This window comes from Papaver somniferum, chromosome 4 (assembly GCF_003573695.1).
Source record: "Papaver somniferum cultivar HN1 chromosome 4, ASM357369v1, whole genome shotgun sequence".
Lineage (NCBI taxonomy): Eukaryota > Viridiplantae > Streptophyta > Magnoliopsida > Ranunculales > Papaveraceae > Papaver > Papaver somniferum.
The window spans coordinates 103,962,784-103,975,389 of record NC_039361.1 but is presented as its reverse complement, the minus strand read 5'-3'; the positions used below and the strand labels follow the sequence as shown (position 1 = coordinate 103,975,389).

Below are 12,606 nucleotides of genomic sequence, written 5' to 3'. Positions count from 1 at the left end.
AATATCATCCTTGATACGAGTCCATAACGTCGCCTCTGATTGATCAGCTCCAACACTAGAATCTTGAGATATAGATAAATGAATTTTACACATTGTTACATCTTCGATTGTCGTAAAATTTGGACCTCGTGCTACTCTTGGTGCCATTGTAAGCGAATCCGTGAAAATTTTCCAACTGATTTGAAAGCAGAAATAATATTTCTTCTTATTTGTGTGGATAGATTGAAGTATTGGTCGTGGGAAAATGTCACAGGATCTCATGTGTATATATAGGTGTTTCTTCCGAAAATGTCTTCCAAACTTTCCAACGTTCCAAATTATCCAACGTTCCATTTTCTTCAACGTTCCATTTTCTTCAACGGTCGAATTACCAACGGTATAAAAAATTTCAAAATTAATTTTGTCTAAGTATTTTTTTTTTAAACTCAAGCTTGGGGCGTTAACTATATAAACGCCTGCCGTGGGGCGTTAACTATATCAACGCCGGGATGGGGCGTTAATTATATCACCGCCTGGAATGGGGCCTTAATTATATCTCCGCCTGTCTGGGGCGTTAACTATATAAACGCCTGGCGTGAGGCGTTAACTATATCAACGCCTGAATGGGGCGTACACTTTATCAACGCCTGGCGTGGGGCGTACACTTTATCAACGCCTGGCGTGGGGCGTACACTTTATCAACGCCTGGCGTGGGGCGTTAAGAATATCAACGCCGGGCTGGGGCGTTTGTATAATCTTCGTCTGAATGGGGCGTTCATTTTATTAACGCCTGACGTGGGGCGTAAACTTTATCAACGTCCCAACGGGCGAACATTTTATCAACGCCTGAACCGGGAGTAACTTATATACACGCCTCTTTACGGGGCGGTGACTTTACTTACGTTTCACAACAGGCGTAGATTATATATACGCCCGATGCCAAACGGTGATTATACCTCCGCTCCACTATATATAGTTTTGGTCTTGGTCCCAGACCAAATATGGTATGTAATTTGGTTTTGGTCCAGATTTTAGTCTTTACTCCGTCCCGTTGCGTCTCGTCCCTGGATCATAATTATAGGTTTACTCGTCCATTGCAGTTGCTCTTAGAAGATGGTTTTGTCTCGTATGGGCCCCAGCAAGACATGTCAGATATTGCAGAAAGGGAAGATCTGGTCCGTTATTCTTCTGATGCAACTGTAACTCCTGATACTGAAAGTGATGTTATTAGTGCTAATTCTGATAAGGCAGCTGGACGTAGTGTTCGGTCTTGGGTTTCTAATACACGGTTAAAGGATTATGTATGTAACACCATTCAAGCTATAGACCCCGGCTCTTCTACTCCGCACTCGTCAACGGATTACTAAAGTCTGCGGGCATCCAACTCAAAATTAATTGGAAATGAGTGGAAAGGCCCTAATAAATTATAAACCGCAGGATCTTAAATAACCCAACCATGTGGGACTAATAATAATCTCAACACGCCCCTCACGTGTAGCCTCGACGGGTCTTACAAACACGTGGACAATTAAATCGGGTGACGCAGAAGTAAAGGTGCGGTCAACTGCTGACTCAGTACAAATAGCCTGCTCTGATACCATATTAAAGCATCCAACTCAAAACTAATTGGATATGAGTGGAGAGGCCCTAACAGATTATAAACCGCAGGATATTAAATAACCCAAACATGTGGGACTAATAATAATCTCAACAGAAGGTAAGCCATGATATAGTGTAGATCTTAGGTTAATTGCACTCTCAAAACTTAGACCATCAATAAAATTTCACTGTCTATAATCTGGCTCTGTAGATTTATGAGTGAGGCAGATTTTATATATTACACCAACAAGTGTTAAGTTACTGTAGAGTTATTACTTACTTTTAATTACCTCCTATAAATTATCTATGGAGGCATATAATTTTACTTCATTTAATCATTGGTACTATAGCATATTTGGTGGCAACGTCAGAAAATAGAGTTTCCACATAAAAAATCTAAACGTACACACTCGAGAATTTTCGGCACAAAGGATGTTGAGATTTTAAGGCACAACCTAAATAAGACAATATTTCTAATGCCGGGGAAATATTAAAATATCAATTTTAGAACCTCCACTCTTTACCCTTTAGACTTAAAGATGAAAAAAGACGGCTATAGATGAAAAAGAGGCCAACCGACGGTAGAGATTCGCTTATGGGAGGATCCACACCACTGTGATCGGTAAATTGATTCCAGTAGGTTCTATCCAATAATGAGGGTAGTATGGTCAAGCTTTCTTGCAAAAGTTAAAATGAGTGGGACCCTTGTAAGGACGCCTTCGTTTTGCTGTTATAAAGTACATCTTTTCTCCACCAAAAACCTCAGTACTCTCTTCTCTTCTTCCTCTCTGCTCGTATTCAGGTCTAGGAAAAGGTTTCCAACTCTAAAACCATTTTTATTTTTATTTTATGATTCATATCTTTCACTACAATTTCTCAATGTTGCTTTTTGATCTACGTTTGATATGAAGTTCAGGTACAGTAATCGTAGAGAAGAATAGATTAGAGGAGGGGAAGAAAACTTATAGTGAAGAACAGGTAATTAAATCTTTGTTCTATGTATTTCAAATCTGATGAAGAGGAGAAAGAAAAATCGATTTATTAGATCTAAATGTGTGTTTCTGTTGTTACTGAGTAAGAGTGGTCGTCCTCTGAAAACTAGCTCATATCTTCTCTAAAAATGTTTCAGTTTCTAAGGATTCAGGAGAGGAACTTAAAAGCATTCTTGAAGAAGAAAGGTAAACAAACCCTTCTCATTACTAGAAGATGGATCTAATAATACAAACGTTTAGAGTTAGCAGCGAAAGTTGTTGTTCTCTCTCAATAATTGATTGTTTTTCCTAATGAAACCCTAGGTTTAGATAGCTTAACATCGGTTTTCAAAAAATCTTTCGACATGAATTGATAGATGTTTTTGCGAGTTGACCTAAGGTAAAGCTTGAATGGTGAATTTATTTGAAGTTCCAAACACCGAGCTTGGCCCACAGACAACTAAGACTTGGACTTCACTGTGGTTGTTGAAGAAATCACAAAACCATTTCCTAAAGCGTTTTCAGACTTATGCAACTTAGTCTTACTGGACTCTCCTTGTCTAGAATTGTGAATAAAAACAGATTTATGTGTGCACCAAATCTGTCACTTGGAAAAGGAAAGTAATTCGGTGAAAAACAAGGATTACATTTAGAATTAAACTGAGCACGTAGGCCAGTGAAGAGTGTTTGCGCATATAGGAGAATCTAGGAATTCATAAAATTGGATGAAGCTGAATAGGTGAAGGCAAAGAACGTAACCTAAATGAGTTGATGAATGCGATTTAAAAAAAATTATGAGTTGAGAAATGGTTTTTGCGAGTTGGGTAAAGCTTGAATGGTGATTGTATTTGAAATCCAGAACATAGAGCTTGACCCCCACAGACAACTAAGGCATAATAACTGTGGGTGGTGAAGAAATCACAAACCATTTGGTCCATTTCCATAAAGGAGATTTATGCGAGCTCTCTTGTCCAGAGTAGTAAATCAAAACAGATTAGCAAATCCGTCACAGGGAGGGAAGATTAGGTGAAAACAAGGTTTAAATATACACTTAGGTAACGACGGTTTTGAACTGAGTAGGCCAGTCTAGAGGGTTTGTGCATAGGAGAATCTAAGAACAGATAAAAGGATCAGGCTGAATAGGTGGAAGGCAAAGAGTACTGTTTTTTTCTTATGAAGACTCATATTTCTAAACATTGAGTAGGATATAGTAGGATTATTATTTAACATAACTGTTCAAGTTGGGACGACAGAAGAATTGTGGTTTAATTCACATCAGACTAACCCAAGAGTTGTATGTATGTAATGGTTAAAATCTGGAAACTTGCAAATTTCACGAATTGCACCTAATACAACTTGAAGTTTGAAGCCGAAGTATTGAGGATAACTTAATTTTCAAAAATTAATTAATTTTGTTTTTATTTCACTAATGGGTCCATGGTTGGACTTTGGGTTGAAAGATAAATAGATTTACTGCTTAATTTATAACCATGAGTATATGATGATTAATGTAATGATTAGCTGGTTATGTGCTAACTAACTGTGTTCTTTTCTTTGTTTCTTAATGTATAGATGAGGAGGCTTCGAAGAGAGATCTTCAAGAAGTACCAGGATATCTTTTATATTTGTATATGGGTTTCACTAGTAAGTAATTATTGTTAAAGATATTGCGATTTTTTTTTTTAATTTTGAAAATACATTAAATTTAAAATATAGTACTAATTTGTATTGGTTGTATAGATTGCTGGAGCTATTTTATCTGACAAGGGTCAGATAGATCCTAAAACTGGCAAAACAATCAAAATTCTGCACCTTAATTTGATCCAGTATTTCAACCCTCACTTACAACTGGTATTTACTTGATTACTAGTAGTCTCTTGTATTTTGTTATATTAACTTTTTTGTTCTCATTCAACTGATAATTGTTCTCTTAATTGCAGGCCTTAATTACACTATATTGGGGTGTGCTCTTGCATGTGTTTGAAAGATGGACAGTACCCGTGCCGTACCAGCATCTTTTTGTGGGACACGATCATATTGCGCCGGTAACTTACATTAAGGTATATTTAGTCAATGCTATTATTTTTTAGTCAAGTGACCAAGTAGTCCTAAATTTACTTTGAAGACCCATACGTATGCATGTTAGCGGAAAACAAAAATGATTCAGTTTTTAATTTGCAAATTTCTTTTGGATATCAGTATGCAAAATGGACGCTATATTTGATTGGCGGCACATCATTGATATATGCCTGTGCAATAATCTTCGGACTGTCAGAGCCTATAGCCTCGCTATTTCCGGTGAGTTTTAATTCTTTTTTCTATATAAAATAAATTATTTTCTTTCATCATAATAGAATTAGAACACCCAACTAGAAACACAACCTACTTTGTCTAGTAGTTATCTTGCTTCTAAATTAAAAATAAAATAAAGGGTAAATTCCAACACTAGATTAACAGAAAAATAAGGAAACTACAATCTTTGGAAGCTGTTGTCCACTCTTTTAAACATTAACTCTTCATTGAATCCAAGGACTGGAAAGACCACTGAAACAAATCCCTTACATAGCAAAAAGCTTTTCTTTCCACCACCACATGAATCAGCTGGAATGACCAAGGAAATTGAACCTCACAGCCTTCAACAATAACATGGTCACCATACTTCACATGGAAACATGGGGAACTATGAGCTGGAATGCTAGATTGCCTGTTCTCATATCCTCAATATTTCACATAGTGAAGGTAGTTTCTCTTAATAATAACAAGCAAAGACTCACTCGTCTCAACTATCTAAGTGTGCAGACCTTGGCTACTTTATCAAGTAAAAATGTGTTAGCTTGATTAGATGAATGTATACTGCAATCAATAGATCTAGCTAGCAATATGTGCTGATGGACTTGTCTCCAAAACCTGTAAAGAATGTTATTAGTTGAACACAAATAGGATGTTCTCTTACATAAAATTCAACATTCCAAAACTGCTAAATGTCGCATTATAATATTCACGTCCCAGTACAATTGACAACATATACCTGACTGTTACGTGCTTATACAAATGTAATAAGTATGTAAAAGTAAAAACATAGCTGGTTGCAGTCATCTTATCCCATAGGCGATCTCTGCACTCTGCAAAACCACGTTGCCACGACTTATGAGTTCTAGCCTATCCAATGTGTTGAACTCCCTCTTGTTAGGTCTAATATATAATGAAAACCACCTACCAGTACATAATCCAATTACAAAAAATCAAGCACTGTTCTAACACTTTAAAACTTGAAGAACACGGTTTGGAGTGTACTACACCTTTTGCATCTTTATCTGCTTCTTTGTCAGTCTCAACCTCTTTTCTAACTTGTCTTTGACCACGCCATTCACAATATCAAATCTCTGCGACCAACTCAAAAACACCAGTTTCAAAGTTACTTAAGAATGGGGGATACAGAAACTTCACTTAAGACGTGGTTATCCTTAGCTAACCAATTCCTGAATGTTCTTGATGGAACCATTAATGACAGAAAAAGTTTACTCATCAAGAGTAAGTCCCAACCGTGTATGACAGTTTAGTCTGTAAAACGAACCACTAACCTGACAAAACCTACGTAAGGGATTCTAAGTCCCAACTGGGCGTACGTTTATACCCCATCTATTCTTGCTACTGATTTCCGTATTTCCTTTTCAATTATTAATGAATGAATAAATCTAGTTATGAAACGAAACGGGAAGAAAAGAAGACATAAAAGATAGACAAATTTAACTATATATGTTCATGTCATCTGCCAGTACATAGGGTAGGTAGTGTATCTTCACAATGATGGCTCTCACCATCTTTGCACTGTGACAAGTACCTGCTAGGATCCGATCCCCGGATAGAAACGTTGCCAGTAAAGGGTCATTTCTTGTCACCAGTAAAGGGTCATTTCTTGTCAATGTAATGTTCACTCAATAGCTCCTCTGGGAGACTTAAATCCCAAACCGACATTCTTGTAGTATCGGGTTCCTCCCTTTCCAGATACTTTCAAGCACTGAAAGACATAAGATTACTTCAAATAAACCTTCATCAATTTGTCCATGGTTGAAAGCCTTTCTACTCATGTTATCTAATTGTTGTTATTTTCATCTTTTTGCAGGCTATACTTTATGGAGCTGGCCTAGTATATGTCATATACTATATCACTGAATCTTTCAACTTCACCTATGAGATGATGAGGCGTACTTTGATTCCATCCCAACAGTTACGCTTTCAAGACATGTTCTTTCTTGACATTTTTACATCCTTCGCTAAGGTATTTACAGCAGTTTATGTAACACTAAACTAATAATGTGTGTTGCAGCATTCTACATGTTCTCATTTGATGATAATATACTAAGTAACATAATTAAACTTGTACCATCTCCAGGACCTGGGTGATTTTATGTTATCAGTGTGTACCATGGTAAGTTCAAAACAAAAAAAAAATACTTTCACTCTTTCCATTCCATTTAATAAATGTTAAAACTACACATATTGCAAAATATATGTGCAGATGAAGCTATGGGGGTGGTCTTCTGTTGATAAGTGCGGGACCACATGGGTCACTACAGGTGTCAGTTGTGCACCACTGCTTGTTGGCATGTACCAGTGTTTCAGGTTGTTTTGCTGTCCTCAACCTCAACCTCAAGCTCAAGGTCAAGCTCAAGGTCAAGCTCAAGGTCAACCTCAAGGTCAACCTCAAACACGAAACATGTATAATGGTAAGTAACTTTAAAAAGTTACTTTTTACTTTCTATGATGCATTTTTAATTTCATTGTCAACTAAGGAAGCTTTCCTCAAGGTCAGAACCCGGTAAATCCAGTAACAGTTAATGCCAAAGACCAACAAGAAAAACAGAAAAAACAATCGAAATGTATGGTCGTAAGTCTGACAAACAAACAAAAAAGAGAAAGATCTTTACAATGTTCAAATACTAAGTACCAGGAAAATAGATTTATCACACACAGACATACTAGTTAAATAGTTGCAACACAGTAGTAACTAAACAAGAACACAAGGTCTTGGGACGTACACTGAAATTTTAAGGAAGTCCAATAATACCTGAAGTTCACATAGTTGTTAAGTATACAGTCGAAAATGAACCGAAGAGATAATTAATTCATAAAACAAAGTAAGTTGTCAATTTGACGATATAAGATAAATCCTTACACGATGTTTTGCCCAAGGCACAAAATTAATAGTAACACACTGAATTGGTTAAACATAACCAGAAAATCATAAAGCATTAGGCTTAATTTACGAATATGGGAAACTATGGAATATTCACAAATATAGAAATTCAACCAAATAAAGTTAGTCCTAATTGTCAAGAGGATTTAGAATTTACTAACATGGCAACCAAATTCAAGTTGGTATACCAGAGAAGGATAACTTGTACACTTTTGCTGAAATATTTGCAGAAATCCTAAATAGCAAGCAATAAAACTCAAGCTAACACAAAGAGATAAATTAAGACTGTCTTCTCCAATCTAAGGAGAAAGTGTGAAAGAATCACAAAGTAAAACAGTAAGACTGGGATCTAAATCACAAATCTTCACAGAAACACTTTCAAAAAAATAAATTAGACCATTGCTTTTGTAGGAATGAGATTTTTTTTTATAATTAACTAATGGGTTGAACCCATACTGCAATATATTAAAATTCATTAAGAACAAAAAGACTGACATAGATATGGAAGAAAAGTTCATGTTCTTACACTCTCCTATTCAAAAACCAGCATAAACAAAATAAAATTTAGGGATTTTTCATGTTCTTTCAATCAGACTAAATTTTTTTGACTGAACCCAAAATCATGTGAAGTTGCAAATACCCATATAGAAATCACAAATTAACAGAGAGAGACATTTTAAAAAGCAAACATTCATTAACAATATGGATCAACACCATATAAACCCATATTATAGTTCTAAAATACAAGAAAACCCACCTACCTCAGCACTGGCAAACCATTCAGCCAAATCTCCAGAGTGGGTATGTATGCAATAGAACCAAAATTCCTCTTTTTTATTTTGAAATGGCCTTGAGAATCAGTAGCAGAAGTCGGATGGAAATGGAATAGAAAAAGAACTGGTCTCCTTAAATTTGGTTAAAGGTGGCAAAAGAACAAAATCAGTAGCAAAACTTGGATGGAATAGATAAAAGAATGAAAGAACTGGTCTCTGTAACTGTGTTTTAAAGTGTTAAAAGACCAAAACACCCTTATCTGCTCTCATACTGGACACGTGTTTTTCATGCTCAGGGGTTCTAGAGTTTATCTTCCCACTCAAATGGGTTGAGGGAGAATATTTGATTGTATCACGTACTTGTTCTTATTTCAGGATTCAGGCAAATTTTTATCATTGGTATTATGATCTTTGCGGAGACCTCTAACCATGTTAATGAAAAGTTTTGGAAGAGCACGTTGAGATGGTATTGGGTCACATCCATGGCATGCTATTCAGCTTTGTCCATATTCTGGGACATCGTTTACGATTGGAACTTACGGTATGCAGTTTTTATACATTTTACAAATACCGTCAGTTTTACCATGATAATGCAGTACATTGTCTGATTATATGTTATTTACTGTGAAGTGTCGAAGAATGGTTCTGCTTTGGACAGCCCACGTTTCCTAGTTGGATATTTCGCCCTCAGTGGAAATGGGTGACTTATATTTCCTCGATCATATTTTATTTTGAGACGACTGTTTGATTATGGATGGATGATTTACTTAGTTTTCTTTCATATGGATTTGTAGGTTTATTACCTGATAGTAGTAGCCGACCCTTTCTTGCGTACAGCATGGGGATTCAGGATATCTGACTATTTTAGTGGAGCACTCAACTTTGCATTATCATTCGCTGAGCTTGGACGTAGGATGATCTGGATCCCGTTACGGATCGATGATGCACTTAGACGAATCAACATGTTACCACCTCCACCTGAGCAAGAGATGGGAGAGATGGGGGTACCAGGAGCGCAAGCCTGAACACTTGGATCAAACAAACTCAGCATTGTAAGTTCCTCTGTGTAATCATTTCGGCTGAAGTGAAGTTGATTTTGTGCACCCGGTGCCACATGATTGGGACGCTTGACCCTGCCACGTGCCTGGTGATCATGCACGTGTTCAATGAGAAGTTTAAGTATTTGATGATTAGAAAATTCTAATCAATATACGAGTATTTAGTATCATGAACATACGCTATATTTTTACGAGAAGTTCACGGAAGTGTAACTTTTTATTTTGAGTTTTGGAAACCCTAAATTGTTGAATTAATATCCAATCGCAGGAGAAGATTTGAAGGAAGATTTGTGGTCGATTTGCTTCTTCTATCTTTTGGTGGATTGAAATTAAAACATCATACACCAGATATAAGGTAAGAAACAATTTGATGAGATATTGTGGTTTGCTGATTTGGGTATTTTCGTGTGTTATTGCTCTACCAGTATTCAACAGATAATATTTGTAAGCATAATTTAAGTTTGTTTGGAAATACTATGTAGTTAGATTTTGATAATCTGTACTTCTAAGATGGTAGTTGGAACCATGATAGATATCTCGAAGTTTGAAATATTTTTCTATCCATTGTACAACCGTATAGTTTTCTCTTCCTAGGAATTACCGATAATCTTCTTGATTGTGTTTACTTATTCCCGATGAGCGAAAACCATAGCAATAAAACTAACAGCCGGTATATATACCATCTAAACGACACAACTCCATGAGCACGGAAATACTAGGTTAAAAGATTGGTTTTAGAGTTTGCCCCAAATTGAACACAGATCAGGTTATCCCACATCTTTGATCAGACTAGTATTTTAGGTTTAAATTAGTACATATTTTATTTGGGGGCTAACGAGGGTGCTGATGATATAGGTCTGGCACAATTTGAGTGATTCAACCGGAATCTGTTTGTCTTTATGGAATGGTACCTACCCTTGAAACCTTTGTACCTGCTTTTGTTAATCATGGTCTTAGGAGAATTATTTATGCTGTTTAAATTTTACACCCGGAGAGTCTAATTACTTTAAGATTAGTTTTAGAGTTTTTCTAAGAGCAAATCCTATGGGTAGTGTCACTCTTTCATTTGAAAGAGTGCACTACCAATTTAACCAAATTAGAGGCTTTCATGTGTAGTGTTTAGTCCCCTTTCCCCCAAACACGTTCATGCATTCGTTCATTCGAACTAGTAGTTGGGACTGTAACACTAGATGGGGACTATCCCGTCAAAAAAATTTGCAACTTTTTGAAGTAGACGAGGGACAGTCCCCGTCTAGGTTTTTTTTTGGACAGGGGATAGTCCCCGTCCAAGTAGTAATTTTTGTTTTTTTTTTTGGACGGGGACTATCCCGTCAAAGTAGTTTTTTTTTGGTTTTTCTTTTTGGACGGGGGCCTATCCCCGTCAAAGTATTTTTTTTATTTTTTTTTGGACGGGGGACTGTCCCCCGTCTACTTTGATTTATTTTTTTTAAAAAACGGGAGACTTTCTCCCGTGTATTTTCTATTTCTTATTTGCTCATAATGACTTCACTCGTTCATCTGGGCGAGCAGTCTTTCATATGAAAGAGTTAGTCTCCAAATGGAAACTACCCATAGGATATGCTCTAAGATTAGTTTTAACCTGAATCTAAATATGTAGATTCACTTATTTTTAATTTATTAAAAAGATTTGTTGAGTTATTGAGGGGTGGAATTTACGGTTTTAATTGTTTAGGGAGACTTGACTAAGAGGATAGTTTTAGTAAAAGTTTTTCTTCCTCAAACATTAAATAAAATTAAGAATCAATTTTAAAATTATAATGGATTTTTTTAGTAAAAGTTTTCTACCTCAAACATTTAATAAAATTATGAATCAGTTTTAAAAGTTTAATGGAGGTTTTTGAAGCCGGAGTTCATATAGTGCCCCGTTTCGATAAAAGAGATACTTTCATTTATTTTTTTCATTTTAGCTTAAAAATAGACCAAATTAAGAAAATGAAAATTACAGTTTTCAAAAATGGAGGGAGTATAGCTCATATACTTCGAAGAAAGGGAGTATAGCTCATATACTTCGAAGAAAAACAATGGCTCATATTCCTAATTTAATTAGGATAACTTATTGAATTATTGACCACTGGAATTTTTATTCCTAAATTTTTGGGGAGTTTTGAGAGGACCTTTCTTCGGTGATTTGCGAAAAATATAAATGAGTTTTAGAGTTTTAAACAAAAGCACTCATGTTTGTATTATTGAGGGAGAAATCCCAGGTTTAGAGAAAGTTAGAGAGAATTTCTCACTATTAAAACTTGTTATTCCAAAAGAATGTAATTACCTAGTCGAGCTTGGCTAAGTTGCTTCATAGTACTTATTTCACGAGCTGAATTCTTTATCGAAGACGGCTATTGGTGAGTTAATCACCAAGGATGACCGAGTTTTACTTGCTTCACAGTACTTATTTAACGAGCTGAATTCTTTATCGAAGACGGCTATTGGTGAGTTAATCACCAAGGATGACCGAGTTTTACTGAGGTTCTTATGTGACTGTGTATAAAGTTTTACTGAGGTTTTTATGTGATTGTGTATAAATTTTTACTGGTTGTTTCGTTTGATATGCTCCTCAATGTTGAATACATGCTCCCTTAATATTGATGTTTGCTAGTTGTATGTGCGTTGTTTGATTAGTGTTGATGTTTGCTAGTTGTATGTGCGTTGTTTGATTAGTGTTGACTTTGTTCAAATGCCGTTAGTAAATGTTTAGACTTTTACCTTGCTTAGGTATAAGCCATGTTGGTAATAATATATCGTAGAAATATATGATAGAGTTTCTCTAAGTGTTTAAGAGTCTATCTGGGTACTGACGAGTTCCTTGGAGGAGCACGTCAGTCCCTGCTCTTAATTGATCAGTTAGATTTGAACTTCGGAAAAGTTCTAATAAGGTTAGGAATCAGCCTATTGTTTCATTCCCTCCATCCCTAATTAGTTGCCTTATTTAATTTCAAATTTTCCCCCATTAGTAAATGACAACTACCTTTGTTTTGTTGATTATTGTTAGTATGATAAATATGTTTGAT

At 35.9% G+C, this 12,606-nt stretch overlaps 1 protein-coding gene and 1 long non-coding RNA gene across 2 annotated transcripts; one reads left to right on the top strand and one right to left on the bottom strand.

Annotated features, from left to right (window-relative positions):
• Window positions 1-5,439: 5,439 nt before the first annotated feature.
• On the bottom strand, window positions 5,440-6,857 carry LOC113274126. The gene is made up of 3 exons (XR_003322805.1): window positions 6,391-6,857; window positions 5,849-5,932; window positions 5,440-5,762 (listed from the first exon to the last, which is right to left on the bottom strand). It is a non-coding gene; the product is annotated as an uncharacterized LOC113274126 (long non-coding RNA).
• A 211-nt stretch (window positions 6,858-7,068) lies between these two features.
• LOC113272907 lies at window positions 7,069-9,544 on the top strand. Its single transcript, XM_026522694.1, has 4 exons — window positions 7,069-7,276; window positions 8,895-9,060; window positions 9,150-9,219; window positions 9,314-9,544. The coding sequence occupies exons 1-4, from the start codon at window positions 7,069-7,071 to the stop codon at window positions 9,542-9,544; spliced, it is 675 nt and encodes a 224-aa protein (XP_026378479.1).
• The last annotated feature ends 3,062 nt before the right edge of the window (window positions 9,545-12,606 follow it).